We start from the raw sequence: 16,140 nt of genomic DNA on the forward strand, positions 1-16,140 counted from the left end.
TTGCAGCCCTACTTAGAAACACGACTGAGGTGTGATTCCTATTTGCGTGGGAGAGGCGGGAGATGACGACATGTTGCGTGTGGAATCTACCAAATTACAAAGGCAGGATGAAATTCACCCCTGTGCAGAGGGCCAGCATGAAGGCTAAGTGCCTCTTAAGCTCTGGCATGTGCCCTGTACAGGGTTGAACGTCCTGGTCAGTAAACCTCTCGGCCCAGATGTGTGGGCATAATTCCTGCACTTGTGGTAACCATCCGTGTATTTTTGCACCTGGGTAATTCTATTAAAATATATATATTTGGGAGCCACAGATTAGATGGTCCCTAACTTAAACACTGCCGCCTTCCCCAGCTGGGGCTAGGAACAAGTGACTAAAACAACAAATATTTTCTTGTTTCCTCTTACACGAACAAATGGATTCACAACCCTGTGGGGCTTGGGTGTGTGTCTGTGTGTGTGTGTGTGAGAGAGAGAGAGGCTTTCCCCTTGCAAGCTCTCATTCTCTGCAGAAGGGCTAGAGCCACACAGGTTTTTCTAGGAAAGCGTGATAACAAGCACATCTGCTTATCGTTCTGCCAGGGAGAGCAAACATGTTAGCCCTGCGCATTTCTGGGAAGCTGATGAGTTTCTGTTGAATCTGCAGGAGGATAAGACGCCCTTTGGAACTGGCTGCCACTGTATTTCAGGAGCCACTGGCTCGGCTTTGATGCCCTGTTTACTGTTGTTTCCTTTCTCAGCTCAAGATTCTGGATTTGCTTCCTGTGGAGCTGCTGAAGGACTTGAATGAGGGGCCACATGTAGCCACCATGCTCTCCCTCTCTATCAAGGTGCCGGGGGGAGGCAGGTTGGTTTATTCTCCTCCCCGCCATGTCAGTGCCACATCAGCACTAAATTCTTCAGGGTGGGGACTGTCAGTTTGCTCTGTGTTTGTGCAGCACCTAGCACAATGGAGTCCTGGTCTGTGACTGGAACTTCTCAGTGCCACCATGGCATAAATAATAAGTGGACTTAGGAAGAAACCCTATCTCCCTCAAGCCTGTGCACTTAGTACCATGGGGTAAGACAGAGGCTGGAGCCAGGACAGCTGGGTTCTGTTCCCATCTCTGCCACAGACTCCCTTTGTGACCTTGAACAAATCACTTAAGCCCAGGTGCTCCCCTCTGCTTTCATGAGGGGACCGAGTTCCAGCCAGTCTCTTCCGGGGAAAGTAGAAGAATGGGGAGGGGAGGCTGTGTCTGGTATCCCACTCCCTGGGACCACATAGAAACCCCTGAGCCAGGGCTATTTCTCACTGGCTCCATAGGTGATGCAGGGAGAGGACCAGGGAATAAATCTGTCATCATCCCCTGGGTGGGAGCGACCTGGCAGCTGGTGGAGTAGGGCCGGCGCTGGGATTCATTTGGTTTGTTGCCAATTGGTCTGTTTTTAACTGTGTGACTGATCTCCAAGCTGTAGAGGATTCTAAATCACATGCAAGCCCCATGGCTTTGGAGCCAGGAGTTCAAGCTGCTCTGCTGTCCTGTGGCATGGGATGGGGCCCACACAGGGGGGATTTCACGCTGACGGCCATGGGCTATGCTCGCCTTGTTCTCACAGCGATCGAGATGCATCTATTTGCAGACAGAATACACCCCCCACAGGCATTGAGAGCAGCAAGGAGGAGGAAATTCTGTCCTGTACTCGCATACAGCCCCACTGGAAGGGACTCTGCGTCAGGACGCCTGGGTCCCCTTCCCGGCTCCACCACAGACATGGTGCAAACAGGGAGAGCACCTCCGGACGCCTTGTCTCATGCAGGAGTGCCGAGGGGGAGGGGCTGCAGAAGGCTAGAGGCTTACGAGGGTAGGGCAGCTGGGTTCTAGTCCCATCTCTGCCACCGCCTTGCCGGGCGACCTTGAGTAAATCACTGAGGGAGAAGTTTTCTGAAGTGGCAGCCGATTCTGGGTGCCTCGCCATGGAGAGTCAATGGGAACTGTGGGTGCTCGGCACCTCTGGGAAATCAGGCACCAGGGCCCAGCTAAGCAGGGCACCTGAAATCAGCGGCCCCTTCTGAAAGTGTTGGTCTGACCCTCCATCCCTCAGTTTCCCCATCTGTAAAAAGGGGGTGATATTGGCCTCCCTGCCAGCGTGTGGGCAGGCCCACGGTGTTAACGTTTGCTAGCTGCTGAGTTGCCGCGTGCCATAGAAATCCTTCTAAACAGCCACGGCAGGTGGGCGTAGCTGAGAGCAGAGTTCCCCGCTGCGTGAGTTGAACAGAGAATGGTTGCACAAATATCTGCAGCCCCCTTCCCTGGCTTCTCCCAGCACAATCCCACAGTCTGGGCCTTTTGGTTCATTTCTTCTCCCCCACCCCCAAAGAGGCCAAGGCTCTAGCAAAGCAAATTCCTAGCTGCATGCCCTAAGACCAGCCGGCCCCCTTCTCCCACTGCAGCCATGGGCTTGCTGTAGTAGGCGAGGTGGGGAGCTGCCTAAGGAGCACCCATTCTCACCGCTGGGTGTTGTCAATTCTCTGCCGGGCCAGCCTGGCTATTTCTCACTGGCATGCATGGGGCGCCTGGCTGGTCTCCCCAGTGCCCACCTGTTTCTTTGCAAAGACTCCCCCCCCCCCCCCTTGAAATGCATGTGTGCTGTTAGGAAGGTTGCTTTCCTTCCTCCCCCTCGAGGCTTTCTGAGAATAGGATGCTGAGAGGCTTCCCAGCTTCCCCACCCCCGCTGGCTGCCTTTTGTTTTATGGATCCATTTCTCAGTGACCCACTTAGCGGTGCCATCTGGTGCCTCCGCGCAGGCAAAGAGGATTACGCAGCCACCAGCAGGAGGGAAGGGAACTGGTGCGGAGGGGTTCGCTCTCCTCCCCTGGCTAAGCCAAGGTGGGGGTTGGGTGCTGCAGAGGGCCTGGGGGGGGGGGGGGGATCAAGGCTTGGGCTCCCCAGCCTTGTGCGAGATGGTGAAGATAATTGGCTGGCACCTTTGTGCATCGCCCCAGGCCAGCTGTATAGAAACAGCCCTGGGCACCTTCCATCGGAGGAGCACTTCCCACCCAGTGTTCATTATCTAAGCTCACCCCCACCCTGGAGCTAGGGGAGCATCAGTTCCATTAGCGGCACGGTACAGGGGGAAACTGAGGCATGGAGCGGTGGGTTTGTTTTTAATGTCCTGCCCCAGGTAACGGAGTCAGCGGCTGACCCAGGAATGGAAGCCAGTTCTTTATCAAGAGTGGAGACATCTCCATGTGGGATAAGGCCGATAACACATTGGGGACGTTGGAGGATCTTACCTCTCCTGGCATGCAGGTAACCGTGGGACTCTCTCAAGCGCACAGAGACAGAGACTGTCCAGGGGATGTCAAACTGGCACGTCCTGGGATTGCAACTGATAAAACGTGGCCAGCCCAGGCGTAGCTCAACGCGGTGGCAGGCAGCCTCCTTCCCTCACTGTGGGCACTTTGAATGCTGCTTTAATCAAGGAGAGAGCTGCTCCTGCTCCCAAGGGAACTGCAACCCAGACTGGTCTGAACGGTAGGGTGTGAATTCCAAGAGGAGAGCACAACATGACGAGTGGGGAGTCAAAAGTTAGGTCCCTACATCCTGATCTAGGCAGCCAAATAAGTGGCCTGATTTCCAGACATGCCAAACACCTCACAACTCAATGTCAGCCACGGGGCTCTGTGGGTGCTCAGCCCCTCTGGAAATCAGGTCACTGATTGATGTGCTGAGATACGGGTTGAGGTGCATAACTTTAAGCACCCAACTTTGAAGACTTCAGCTACCGTCTTTGATTCAACTCAGCCATTCCGTGATTGCTAGTATGAGAAAAAGACACCCCTGTGGCTTTGCTGTCATGAGCGCTGTAATGGCTCGATTTGCAAAGGGGCTAAGAACTTCAGTGAGAGTTACGAGCGCTCAGCTTCTTGGAAAATGAGTCCGTGATCGGCCTTTATCACCTCTGCCCCCACGCTCTCAAGAAGAGGGGAAGGCAGACTTTTAGCTCTGTGCCATTGCAGGCTCCCGGGTCTGTGCTGTGAACATTGCCCATGTTACAGGACTGGTGATAACACGATAGCTGCCTGCAGCAGTTAAGGTAGGGTGTAGACGGGATCGAACGAATTGTTAACGGTATCCATGATTTAGGGACCATGGACACTGCAAGGCCGAACCATGTGTTCATTGGGCCGAATACAATTGTGCTGCAGCTGGATCTGAGGATGTGGTACTAGTTTCTGTAGCGCGGAGCCTTAGAGGTGTGGCACAGAGCACTGAGGTGACATGCTACAGAGCTTTGGAGAGGTGATGTGGATCCTTACGGGCCATATGTGGTGTTGGGCTTTGCAGAGCATTTGTTAGGACGGGATGGGGCCCCAAAGCCTGCTGGGGATACCATACTACCCCATGGCCTTTGCCAATTGGCTGAGGAGTGGTGGAAGACTGGCAGTTGAGGGACATTGAAAGCTTCTCCATTATGTCTGCCCTGCAGTGGTTGTTGGATTTTACCTAGCCCTTCCCACAACTCGGAAAGTTCAGCTCCTCCCAAGAGATCCCTGGCTTTCTCCTCCTTGTGGTTATGGAGGTATCTCAGATGCTTTCCAGCTGTCAGCTGGGCGAGTTATGTCCCCTCATCCCTCCCCTGGAGCAGACTCAAGCTGCTGACCCGAGCGGGGTGGCTGTGGGGCGCCACTGGACCTGCAGCAGGGTCTGAGCCTGAGTGCAGAAGTAACGGTGTGGAAGCAAGCCGCGGGGATGCCTGCACTGCAAGAGGTGGTCCGGGTGCATACAGCAGGCCGATGGGCTGGGGAGGCCTGCCCCTCCCTCGCTGCCCTGAGCCGGCCTAGCGCTGGGGCCAGCGCCCACGGCACCCTCCCATTCATCAGTGGGGGGAGGGGAGCTGGGGCCCTGGCTCAGCAGCACCAGCCCTGCAGGAAGGAGGGGCTGTGTCCCAGGGAAGCCGGCACAGCACAGCATGGTGTGCAGAACCTCCATGCCCCCTGCCCCGGTGGAGCCAGCTGGCTGCTGCCAGGGGCACCCCCAGGCTGCCCCCCTGCTATAGCCACAGGCTGCCCCATCTCAAGGCCAGACGCTCCTGCTCCAAAGGGATGCACCCAGCCCACGGGGTGCTCGCAGCTGGCATGCACCTGCCAGCACCTGTCTGGGGGCCGCCCCACTGGAAACCCACCAGGGCCACTGGGACACCAGCCCCCCCACCAGGGCCGCCTTCTTCTCCCTCCCCCCCCCCGCTCCAGCTGACTGCGGAGGCGAGCAGCTGCTGCCCCCTGCCGCTTCTCCGCTGCACCAGCAGCCGCAGCAGCCTCGCCCGCCTGGCTCCTCCCCTTCCCCGCCATTGGCTGAGGCCCCGCCCCGCCGCGGCCGGCTGTCAGTCAGTCACGCGCCTCCAGGCCGGGCCCTTCCGGGTGCGTGGGGCGGGGAGGGGGCGCGCGCGCGCGTGAGGCTGGGCGGCAGGTAAGGGGCTGGCGCTGCTCCAGCCGGAGCTGATGATGGCATGCAAAGGTGGGGGCGGGGGGAGCGGAGGAGGAGGGAGCGCGGCCGGGGAGGGAGGCAGCAAAGGGAGCAGGGTGGGGAGATGCAGCAGGGTGAAGGGGGAGCTGGGGGGCAGCAAAGGGAGCAGGGTGGGAGGGGGTACAGCAGGGCGAAGGGTGCTGGGGGGCAGCAATGGGAGGGGTTGGCAGGCTGATAGGAGAGGTGCTGGAAAGCGAAGGGTGGTCAGACTAGGGGAACGCAGGGGTCTTTCTGGGGCCTGCAGCAGGACTGGGGGTGGGTGGCTTTAGGGGAAAGCGTAGTGAGCAAAGCACAGCAAGCTGCAGGGATTGCACACAAGTCTGCAGAGTTTTCTTGAGTTTTCGAGCTTGTGCTTTTCCTTCCTCAGGACCCAGCTCTAGGGTTTCACAGAGCCTCCCGAGAGGGTGCTGAAGGTATCTTGGGAGTGACTCTTCACCCGCAGCCGCCCTTGCACAGACTGCCCGAGCGCTGGGGGATTTTTGGTGGTGAGCAGGGCCATGCACTACCAGTGGGGAAGGGGAACTTGAGAGGGAGCGCTCTGTGTGCAGGGATGGAGAGCACTGCAGTTAAAGGGGGCCACTGCCAGGTTAAAACGATAAAGCCCCCGTGCTGTAGTACCAATACCCTGTAGATAACTCAGTGTTCAGCATCTAATTGATTTTTCACCACGCCTGCAGGCCTTCATCCTGCAATGGACTCCATGCCAAGAGACCCATTCCAGATGGGCTTTGGGGGCGAGTCTGAGTGCTGTCCCTCAGGCAGACTTTACGTTTGTTCTTTCTTTGATGGCCTTTTCCTCCTGCATCTGAAATAAGCTTTCCGGGTTCTGTCAGTGGGATGCAGAACCACAGCAATGTAGGGATGGAAGGGACCTCAAGAGGCCACCTGTTCTATCCCCTCACGCTGGAGCAGGGAAATCATGGATGCCAGGATTAATAATACTGTGCTCCAGCTAGTACTGTGGGGTTTGGGCTGTAAATGCTGCCGGTGGGGAATATTTGCATCCAAACATAACAATATTTCTTAGGACTATTGTGTTCCCTTTCCCACAAACCTGGCTCTCGACTGGCTGCCAGCATCCCTGCCAAGGTGGAGAGACCGGATGGTGGATTGGAAGCTCTTTGGGGCAAGGACCATTTTTTGGGATAGCCTCTAACATAGTGGGGTCGTGGGCCAGGGATAGGTGCTACGGTGATACAACTAATAACCAATGGTGGGGCACGGGATGGGTCCTGCGCAGGACTATGTCAAGCTGCTCTTTGTGGCTGTGGGTCTTTGGGTAATTCCCTATAGCAGATAGAGGCCCTTTGTGCTCTTCTGAGATGCATCCTCATGGCTGTCTGGTGCGCAAGGGCCTCCAGGCGTTTCCTGACTCCAGAATGCTCTGGGGTCTGCGCCCGAGCCAAGATCCGGCCTTTGCTCTCGATTTCAATGTGTGTCTTTATCCGTCTCAAGGGTGTTTTTGTATGTGCTGCATATTGCAAACTCGTGCTCTGAGATACTTGTCTACGGGAGAGATTCTTTGATGGATTAAGCTGCAGGGGGGAGGTCTCTGCACCAGCGTCACAGAGAAGAGGTTTGAGATAGAGCTGGGCTGTTTTTCACCCTTCCTTCACAAATGGTGCATTGTTGTTGTTAATTATTTGTATTACTGCCGCACCTACAGCCCATTGTGCTAGGTGCTGAAAGCTCTCTCTGAAGCAGTGTCCTCACCTGGGCATTTCTGTGAGAGCAGAGAGTCCGTGAAGCTGTGTTGGCATTTCCTTGAGCCCAGCGCTGTTGTTAGTGTCAGACTAATGCCTAGGGCTCCAGTCGAGATCAGGGCCCCATTGTGCTAGGAGTTGTACGCGCACATAGTGAGGAGGAGTGCTTACGATCTAAAGAGGTGAGACAGACCAAGGGCAGGAGAAGCAAAGCATTATCCTCCCCGTCTGACAGGTGGGGAACTGAGGCGCAGAGAGAGGAAGTGACTCGCCCAAAGTCATACAGGAATCAGTGGCAGAACAGGGAGTTCCACCCATGTCCTGAAGGCCAGCGCCTGCATCGCAGACCCAGCCTCTTTCTCTAGTAGATGCAACTGCAGAAAAGGGCGGTGGCGAGGTGCGTGGGCCTCAGTCCCTGTCTAGGTTGCAGGCAGACGTTACCTAGCCCTTCAGGAGACTGCGTCCTTCTCTGGCACCATTCGTCTCAGCGGCTTGCCCACATGGCCAAGACGACTGCCTCCTCCTAGGGACTCAGGAGGGCTAAGGGAGGCGCCTCATCCCCGTTTTAACTGATGGGGAAACGGAGAGAGGCGAATTGCCCCAAATGTGCACAGGAAACATGTCTGGGGCAAATCACTTTCCACTTTTTTTGTGCCTCCGTTTTTCCCCCCCCACCTGTCAAAAAAGGGGGTGAAGTTATGGCTGCAAAGCTCTCTGGGATCTGTGGCAGGGCAGCAAAGCCTTGGAAGATGCAGGGTGCCTAAGACAGATGCACTGGTGTATTTTTATATGTGCAGTGTCCCTATGCAGCATGGGTATCTTTTTACGTACCCTCCTGCTAAGTGCATTATTACCCATTAGCGGTGCTCCTAAGGACCCAGTCCCTTACCTGTTACTCATCTCATTGACTCCAATGGGCATTGGGTGGGGTCTGACACAACCCGCCAGGCTACATACCAAAGGCTTAACTGTGTTTCCTCCGCTGGCCTGCTGTGGCATCCGATGTCATGGTCAGTCTGTGACTGACTCGTGACTTGTATTTTATGCTGTGGTACCGATTCAGCAGCTTCAAATCCTTCCTCCAAGCTGGAATTTGGTAGCTGAATGGGAGAAACTGATTTTTAATCTTAAACCAGGGGCTTTAAAATCTAAGATCTTGTTCTGATTTTTTTTTTTTAATGGCCCAGAGGGTCAGCCAGGAGGTTGTCTTCCTGATGAAGACCAGCGCTGCCTCTCTGCCTCCCCTTGAGCAGCTGCTTCCTAGGCAATGAGTAACACGACCACTCCCACCTCCGCCGGGACCTCCAGCGACTCCTTGGTAGGGTACATCCTGGTGCCATTCTTCCTCATCACCATCGTCGGCATCTTCCTGGTGGTGGTAAGAGACTTGCTTTTGTTTGGGCGAGTTCAGCCTTCCCCCTTGGTGTACAGATGTAATCCTGGGGAGTAGTGGGCCCTGGACATCTCAGGGGTTTTTGGTGGGGCAGGTCCAGCCTTTTCTTGCCTCTACGTTGCTGGTTCAAATCCAAGCATGGGCCAAAAGTTGTAAGTGCTTTGGTGGCTGCTGTTCTGGTGCAGTTCATGCTACAGAAGCCACCCCCTCTCGTTGGGGTGTCCGGCAGAGACCAAGGGCTGAATGGGTCCCATGGAGAACACACTCCCTTCTCGCCCCTAGATGTGGTTGCTCCAGATTGTGGCTGACCTATACTGGTGTGTGGTGAGCTTGAGTTGCTGCCTGCACCGTCCCTGCCCTGCGGCTAGAGGATGTCAGTCCACCCGAGGGCCGGCCATGTAAGGCTTTCCCCAGCACTGACATCTCCAAAGAGTGGGCCAGGGGGCCGGGGAGAGTGCGGTTCTCTGTTGGCCTGGCAGAACCTGCACAGTGTCCTGTGGCTGCTTGTCTGACCTTTGGCTGATTGCTGGGCGGACCCCGGCGATTTAAAAACACACACAGAAGTGCCTCGGCTCTCTTTCTCAGTCGCTAGCGGCCTCCACGAACGCCTGGCTGCATCTTCGCTCCTGAGAGCTGGGCTGTCCCAGGCAGCTCGCTGGGTCGAAGATCTCAGATCTAAAACCCACCCGCTCCCTCCCTCAGATGTTGTCGTTGGAGTGGAGGGGGCTGAGGGGAGGCTGTTTTGTGAGGGGGCAGTGATGGGCTGAAGACCATCCCTTGGGTGGCAGCTCCTAGACTATAAATGGGGTGAGGGGATTGGGTGGCTTTTTATTTTTGTAAGGGAAGCGTGTTCTAGCTTGACCACAAGGCGTGGTCTGAATGCAGCAATCACTGAGTGAGGTTCTCCGGCCTGCCCTGTGCAGGAGGTCAGAGCACATGGCTCTCCAGGCCCTTCCTTGATGGCAGCGGCATAGACTAGAGAGACTGAGCTGCTTTGGAACAGGCTCGTCACAAGCGGCCGACTCCTCGCTGACACCTCGTGCCAAAGAGCTCAGCCTCCAGTGCGCGGCGCTCCCCTGAAAATCCGGCTGCAGGTGCCTGGAGACCCCAGGCCAGAGGTTGTGGCACATTGAAAGGGGATGATATGGGGGAAAGCTAGCGCTGCCGCCGTCCGTGCTGGATCTGCTCTGTGAATAGAGGTCTCCAGGGCTGGTTCTAAACTCACTTTAAATGTGGTGACCCCCACCCCCGGGCTGTGTTCCTGCTCACGAAGTGCTTTTTTTTCCCCCTCCCCCATTGCAGATGATGTATATTCAGAAGAAGAGGAGGTAAGTGGCTGCATCTGGGGGCTGCTGGGATGTTAGGGAGGGGAAGCCTGTTTTTTGCTTTGGCTGGGAGAACAGGGTGGTGATCATATGGCATGTGCCACTCTGAGCTTCTAGCTGGAGATAGTAGCGTAGATACAGACCTTCTTCACCAGCAGCTGCCCAAAGCATGGTGCTGTTTTCGCTAGGTTGGCCACTTCCGCTTGGAGCTCCCTGAAACTGGCTACTCTCCCCAGCTGTAGCAGAGTAAGGGCGAGGCTGTATGAACACTCAGTGTGTGGCAAACTGGGATGTAAATCCACCCCGCCCGAAGTGGCCACATGGCCTCTGCTGCCGCGCACTGAAAGTTCTGTGGTGCACTTTGATCTGCCCCCAGTTGGAAATGGGACGCTTAGCACATGGCAGACTAGATTTACACCCCAGCCTGTCACGAACTGAGTGTCCGTGTGGACAAATCTCCGTGAGCGTTAACGTCCGCCCCCTTGGTTTTCCTCTTCCACCACTTCCCTTGCACTCACTTCTCAGATCGGCCCTCTCCACTGGGAGACGAAAGTGACGACGTTTGTGCCACCCTCATTCAGATCCCTCCCCCATGCGTTCGCCGGCCACCTTCCGTAGTGATGAATATCTTTTGCTTATCTTTGCTACCCGGCTGGATCATGTGTGTGGGGCTGTGACCTCTGGTGGCAATAGATAAGGGCTCAAATGCTGCAGTCTTTGCATTGACGTCACTAATGATGATAGTTAGCTCTTCTGTTTATCATTGTCCTCGGTCCCATTGGGGTAGGCCAGGGGTTTTCAACCTTTTTTCATTGGTGGATCCCTAAACAATTTCAAATGGAGGTGTGGGCCCCTTTGGATATGATAGACGTAGTCTGCGGACCCCAGGCTGAAAACTGTTGTGTTAAGCACTTTGCGGCTCCGAAGAGCTTAGACCCTAAGTGTGGGAGGAGACAGTAGGTGGCTTGAACAAAGAGATGGGAGAAAGAGTGCCAGGTAACAGCAAGATGGTAGCCTTGAACGGAGTAGGAGTGCTGGCTTTGGGTTCTAGATCTGGGATGAGATTTTCAAAGCCATTTAGACATTCAAATTAATGCAAGGGGCACGTCTACATTCCGTACACGGCTCTGGAAATCTCAGCCCCTCTGATTGTCCCTCTCCCGCGGTGTGAGCCTATTGTCAGCATCATCCTTTGTTCCGTGGTGGGGCTGCGCGTTTACAGAGCAGCCTCGCAGTCCCTTGTCTCTGTGTGTGTCAGGTTTGACAGGTTACGTCACCACCTGTTACCGATGTACAGCTACGACCCCACAGAGGACCTGCACGAGGCTGAACAGGAGCTGCTGGGGGAGCCAGACGAGCCCAAGGTGAGTTGCCTGGGTCCTCAAGCGTGTCTGTGTGTGGGCAGCATGAGTGGGCCTGATGCCCCGTGGAGCCAGTCGTCCCTGTCCGTGGTCACATTTGCTTTTGGGTCACGTGCTTTGAGGCAGGAGGGTTTAGGGAGAGGAATGTGGGGAGGCACTTTACAGAGCATCCAGGCTGCTCCTTCCAGCATGCCTCATCCTAAATCATCTGCTGTAGAAGATGATCTGCCCCGGAGAACACTGTGCATTCAGCTGTCTTGTACAAGCAATGCCGGGGATGGGGTGTGAGCACAGGAGCAGGATGAATACTTGAGTGACTAGCTATGTGGGCAAGTAACAACCTTTCAGTGCCACTGTTCCTCTGTAAACACAGGGTTACTCATGCTTCTGTATAGTTTTGCAGTGAGCTTGCTTCAGGCTAAGTGCTATTGTAAATGCCAAGTTTAAAAGGCTCACTGTTAACTCGGCTAACCACATTTTTTTGTCTGGAAACTTTATATCTACCATTGTTACAGAGATCAGTATCACCAAAACATTAGCAGCAAAATTTGGGGGTCATGGTGGATAATCAGATGAACCTTAGTTCCCAGTGTGATGCTGTAGCCAGAAGGGCTAATGCAATCCTGGGTTGCAAAAACAGGGGAATCTCGAGCAGAGAGGTTATTTGACCTCTGTATTTGGCACCGGTGTGACCGTTGCTGGAGTTCTGGTGCCCACAATTCAAGAAGGAGGTTGATAAATAGACAGGAACCATGAGAATGATCAGTGAGAGTAATTAACCATTGGAACACTTTGCCAAAGGTCATGGTGGAGTCTCCATCACTGATAATTTTCAAATGAAGACTGGATGTTTTTCTAAAAGATCTCCTCTAGGAATTATTTTGAGGAAGTTCTCCGGCCTGTGTTATACAGGAGGTGGTGATCACAGTGGTCCTTCTGGCACTGGAATCTACGAATCTATTAAATGAATCGTCCTTTCTTTGACAGCTCTTTACGTATAGTCAGTTCAGAGGATTTCCTCAATTAGGCCCTGATCTTCCAAACATTTTACCACGTAACTCATTGGGTCTATTCCTGTGTATGAAATTACCTTTGCGTTTGCAGCTTTAGTATTTCCTCTGCTGAAAAGAGCCCTAAACTCTATTGAGGGAGCAGGAGAACCTTATAATTTGTGTTTTTTAAAAAGGATTTTAACAAGAGATTCTTTTTAAAGGAACTGTCAGAAACAGGAATTTTTTTGCACTTGGTCCAGCTTAAAAAACAGAAATTCAGGATGACTGTGTTCCTTTAAATATTACTGCTGCTACTCAACAGGAATCATTGAACAGAAATGGAGGTAAACTTTTTAAAAATCTGGCTTCAACAAAAAATAAAAACCCACTTGCCTTTCAAAAATGTGGTTTTGAAAATTCCTCCATCTGCTGTAACTAGAGCTTTGATCCATAATACATCCATTACCAGGATCAGTAAAAAATCTGTACAAGATTTCCCCCTTCCTCATACTGATCATCCTGTGCTGTAAAATAATCCTCGAGTGAAAGTGACTGCTGGGTAAAAAGAGGCTGCACAGTTCAGAGAATAAGGTGTTGAATTGCTTTCCACCATTTCTATTGTCTGCACTGCACTGCACTCCACTCGGATGATGAAAACAGGTCAATTTCCCATTGTCCTTCTCATGTGCTAACTCAAGGCTGCAGTGTTTGGGTTGCAAATACAGCAGGGGAATTTTTCACTTAATTATACTGAATTTTTTTTAAAAACCCTGCTTTCACAGAACCTTAAATGCGGGGCCTCAAGCTCCAATTTAAGGGGTGTGATTCAGGGTTGTTGAGAAGAGGCCAAGCACTGCAGATAAACAACATCAGTCCTTTTGAAATCAGGTCAGTGACTCAGGCTGAGTGTTTGTGGAGTGACTGATGGCTCAGGATGTGTTAGCGCTGTCATGATCACCGACAAAGCTGCGTGATCTCGTTTAGGCCAGCTGCCCTAGGCATGAGCCTGATGCACTGGATCGAGCTAGAGGGAAATTTAGATCAAAGAGCGTTCAATCCTTGCCTGTTCCTACTCTGTCTTCTTAAAGGCCAGGTCTACACTGAAACATTGTCGACCTGGCTGCATCACTAAGGGGTGTGAAAAACCCATGCCCCTGACTGATGGTGTTAAGCCGATCTAAGCTGGTGTAGAGCGCACTAGGTTGACAGAAGGATTCTACACCAGAGCTTAGTTCTTACCCCTTAGCTCACACCTCCGCGTGACGTAGCTCAGTTGACCTAACTTCGTAGTGGCAACCGGCCCATAGCACCTTTCTGTGCTAGATTGCAGGTTCAAATCCCACCTGGGTCAGCGACAGCTGTGCATTGCTCTGGTGGCAGTACAGTGCCTGTGGGGGAAATGAAGTTGTGTGGGCTCAGTCCTGTTCCAAGCAGGCTAGCGTACGCCCTGCCCAAACTTGTACTGTAAGCGGTGCAAATGTGGGGCCCCTTTTGCTGGCAGACTCAGCAGGGGCCAAGATTTCACTGGCTCATAGAGACTGAATCCTTGGCCAGAGGAAGGGGGTGGAGACATTTTCCCTGCAATTGCTCACATTATAGCTGTTCTGTGCACAGACAGGATGCTTGGCTGTGCAGACAGTGTAGGTTTTAGGGGGTGGGGGAATTTAATTCATGAAAATAACTTGTTTAGGGAGGCAAAGTGGCCTGTGATACTGGGCTTCAATTGAACTTTAAGACATGTTCCATGAGAGAAACCGACCAGCCCCCGCTGGTCTGGCTGGAGCTGCCTCTTATTCCATGCAGTTGGGGAATGCTGATTGCCACTCTCTCATTGCTAGCCAGACACCCTCCAGAGTTTCACTTCTGGCTGTGGACTGATCCATAGGATTTCCAGGGTTATCAACTCATTTTCAGGGCATGACACGTGGGAGGGAGGGGGGAGAAAACCAGCCCCTCCCAAGACAGACTGTGTTGGTTTCTTTTCACCGCTTCAGTGGAAGCTGGGAATTCCCAAGTTGTAACCCCAGCCCTGATGGCGAGGCCTTCCATGGTTGTGGCAAGTTGCTTCGTCTTTGTGCCTTGGTTTCCTTGTCTGAAAGAGAGGCTAACCCTGCCCTTGCTTTTGTGCATGCGGGAGGTCGGTTGAATGGAGGGTCGCTTGGCGCTTTGAAGGCAAATAAGCATGTATTTGTTGTTGCAGGTGATGCGAGGCTGGGGTGGATACCAGCCCCATCGGACTCCTCTCCTGGACCTGAAAGCGTAACGCAGCTCGGAGACTGGTGCTCTGGAGACGCACTCACCACCTCCACCCGCTCTCCCTTCTCCATCCATTTCTGTGTTGACCTCAAGTCCACCCACGTGGAGTTAACTGTTAAAGCTCCATCCTTCTTTTCGCTCTACTGCTGCTCCCCTCTCCCTGTTCTGCTTCTTGTCCGTTACAAGGCAGGACGGGCGGACGGGTGGGGACCCTGCCGGCTTTAGCTTTCGAACATTGTCTGACAGCGCTGCTGCCTCCGAGCGTTCCTGCTGGTGAAGCACTGAAGGAGTGGGCTGGGACTTGGCTTTGCACATTTTGACCAGGAACAGCTCTTTTCCTCCTCTTGGTTGCAGTTATAAAACCCTGTGAACCTTTTCACATGGGCGCAGAAGAGAGGCTGTGGATCCTGAGAGTGGGTTGGTGAAACTCCATCATGGGATGTGTCTCGTGTGGTGGCAACGCACCTCGAAGACTCAACCCTGTGCAACCCTCCTTCCCCCAGCAAACCGAGTTTATCTCCGTCTCCCCTTGGGGATAAGCCATTTCAAAGCAATGCAGCTCTGGTATTGCCGGTGCATCTGCTGACTGCACAGGGAGCAAACCTCCTGCCATGCTGGCTAAATATCTGTGCACATGCTGTGTATTGCCCTGCTCGGGTGGGGGGATGGGTCAGCTTCATGCACAAACCTCATCATTGTATCTCTTGCTCTCTCTCTCTCTGGGGGCTATTGTTGAATTGTGCAGCCGGGGACCTTCATACCTAGTTTAACTGAGTCTTTGCTGTGATCTTGAAATAACTGACAGCGAGCATGTTTACTTCAGCCTTGCAAAAGGCCATTCAGATGGGTGCGTTTGAAGCAGTCCTTTCATTCCAGTCACCCAAGGGCAAGGATGGGTCCAGTTTTGCTGCGCAGTAAATGCAGGGTGCATTTAGCAGAGCAAAACTGTCTTTCTTTGCATTCAGCCAAGAGGCCTTATGTATTTGCCAAGGAGGCGACGTCTTCCTAGCACAAAAGCTACTGGATAGTAAAACAACCCACACGGTGCAATAGTTCAGCAAGGTGGATCGTTCTGTGTTGATGATTTTTGTATTTAATAGTAGCTCATCTTTATATTTTGTAAATAAAAAGGCACCGTGAACGTTAGCGTGTCTGGCAAGAGCTCAGCTTTTTTTTTTATTTAAATTTGCAGTTCCCATCTTTCCGCTTAGAGCATTCAAAACCGAGGAGAAGTGCAGCGTGTGTTGTGTTAACCCTTTGTCAGCTGCAGATCTCGGCCCGGGACATCCTGACTGAAAAGGTACCGTGTCCTCTTAGCAAAGCAGAAACATCATCACCACTGGCCTTGAAGTCAGGTCTGCTGATAGCTCCAGACTGTGGCATGGAGCGCCTGGGGGGCGGGAGGGTGGCGAGGAAAAGGCCGGAAGAGGAGGGAAGGCTGGTCCTTGGCTCAGTCCTGTCCGCTTGCCATTTAGATAATCCCTTATGAACAGGACTTTCCTCACACTCTACTATCCCTGCACTGAATGCAATGGAGAGGGGTGCTAATGCTGAGTGCTTCATGCCAGCAGATTGCATGTGGCTGTGCCCCAAAGACAGATCT

At 53.4% G+C, this 16,140-nt stretch overlaps 1 protein-coding gene across 2 annotated transcripts; it reads left to right on the top strand.

The window, feature by feature from the left end:
- The first annotated feature begins 794 nt into the window (after positions 1–794).
- SMIM29 (small integral membrane protein 29) lies at positions 795–15,683 on the top strand. Of its 2 annotated transcripts, XM_067531525.1 has the most exons (6): positions 5,357–5,450; positions 5,875–5,992; positions 8,398–8,588; positions 9,906–9,931; positions 11,187–11,292; positions 14,482–15,683. In XM_067531525.1, the coding sequence occupies exons 3-6, from the start codon at positions 8,478–8,480 to the stop codon at positions 14,542–14,544; spliced, it is 306 nt and encodes a 101-aa protein (XP_067387626.1). In that variant the 5' UTR covers positions 5,357–5,450; positions 5,875–5,992; positions 8,398–8,477; the 3' UTR covers positions 14,545–15,683. The 2 variants fall into 2 exon arrangements, with proteins under 2 accessions (XP_067387627.1, XP_067387626.1); XM_067531526.1 differs by lacking the exons at positions 5,357–5,450; positions 5,875–5,992 and adding an exon at positions 795–844.
- The last annotated feature ends 457 nt before the right edge of the window (positions 15,684–16,140 follow it).

The sequence above is a fragment of the Emydura macquarii genome, unplaced genomic scaffold (assembly GCF_026122565.2).
Source record: "Emydura macquarii macquarii isolate MOO-44397 ecotype Brisbane River unplaced genomic scaffold, CSIRO-AGI_Emac_v2 contig_3220, whole genome shotgun sequence".
Taxonomy (NCBI): domain Eukaryota; kingdom Metazoa; phylum Chordata; order Testudines; family Chelidae; genus Emydura; species Emydura macquarii.

Bases quoted from the DNA above. Each gene is read 5' to 3' on its own strand.
- SMIM29 (XM_067531526.1), top strand. From the start codon at position 8,478: ATGAGTAACACGACCACTCCCACCTCCGCCGGGACCTCCAGCGACTCC. The intron at 9,932-11,186 runs GTAAGTGGCTGC...TGTGTGTGTCAG, and splicing joins TATATTCAGAAGAAGAGGAG to GTTTGACAGGTTACGTCACC. The intron at 11,293-14,481 runs GTGAGTTGCCTG...TTGTTGTTGCAG, and splicing joins GGGAGCCAGACGAGCCCAAG to GTGATGCGAGGCTGGGGTGG.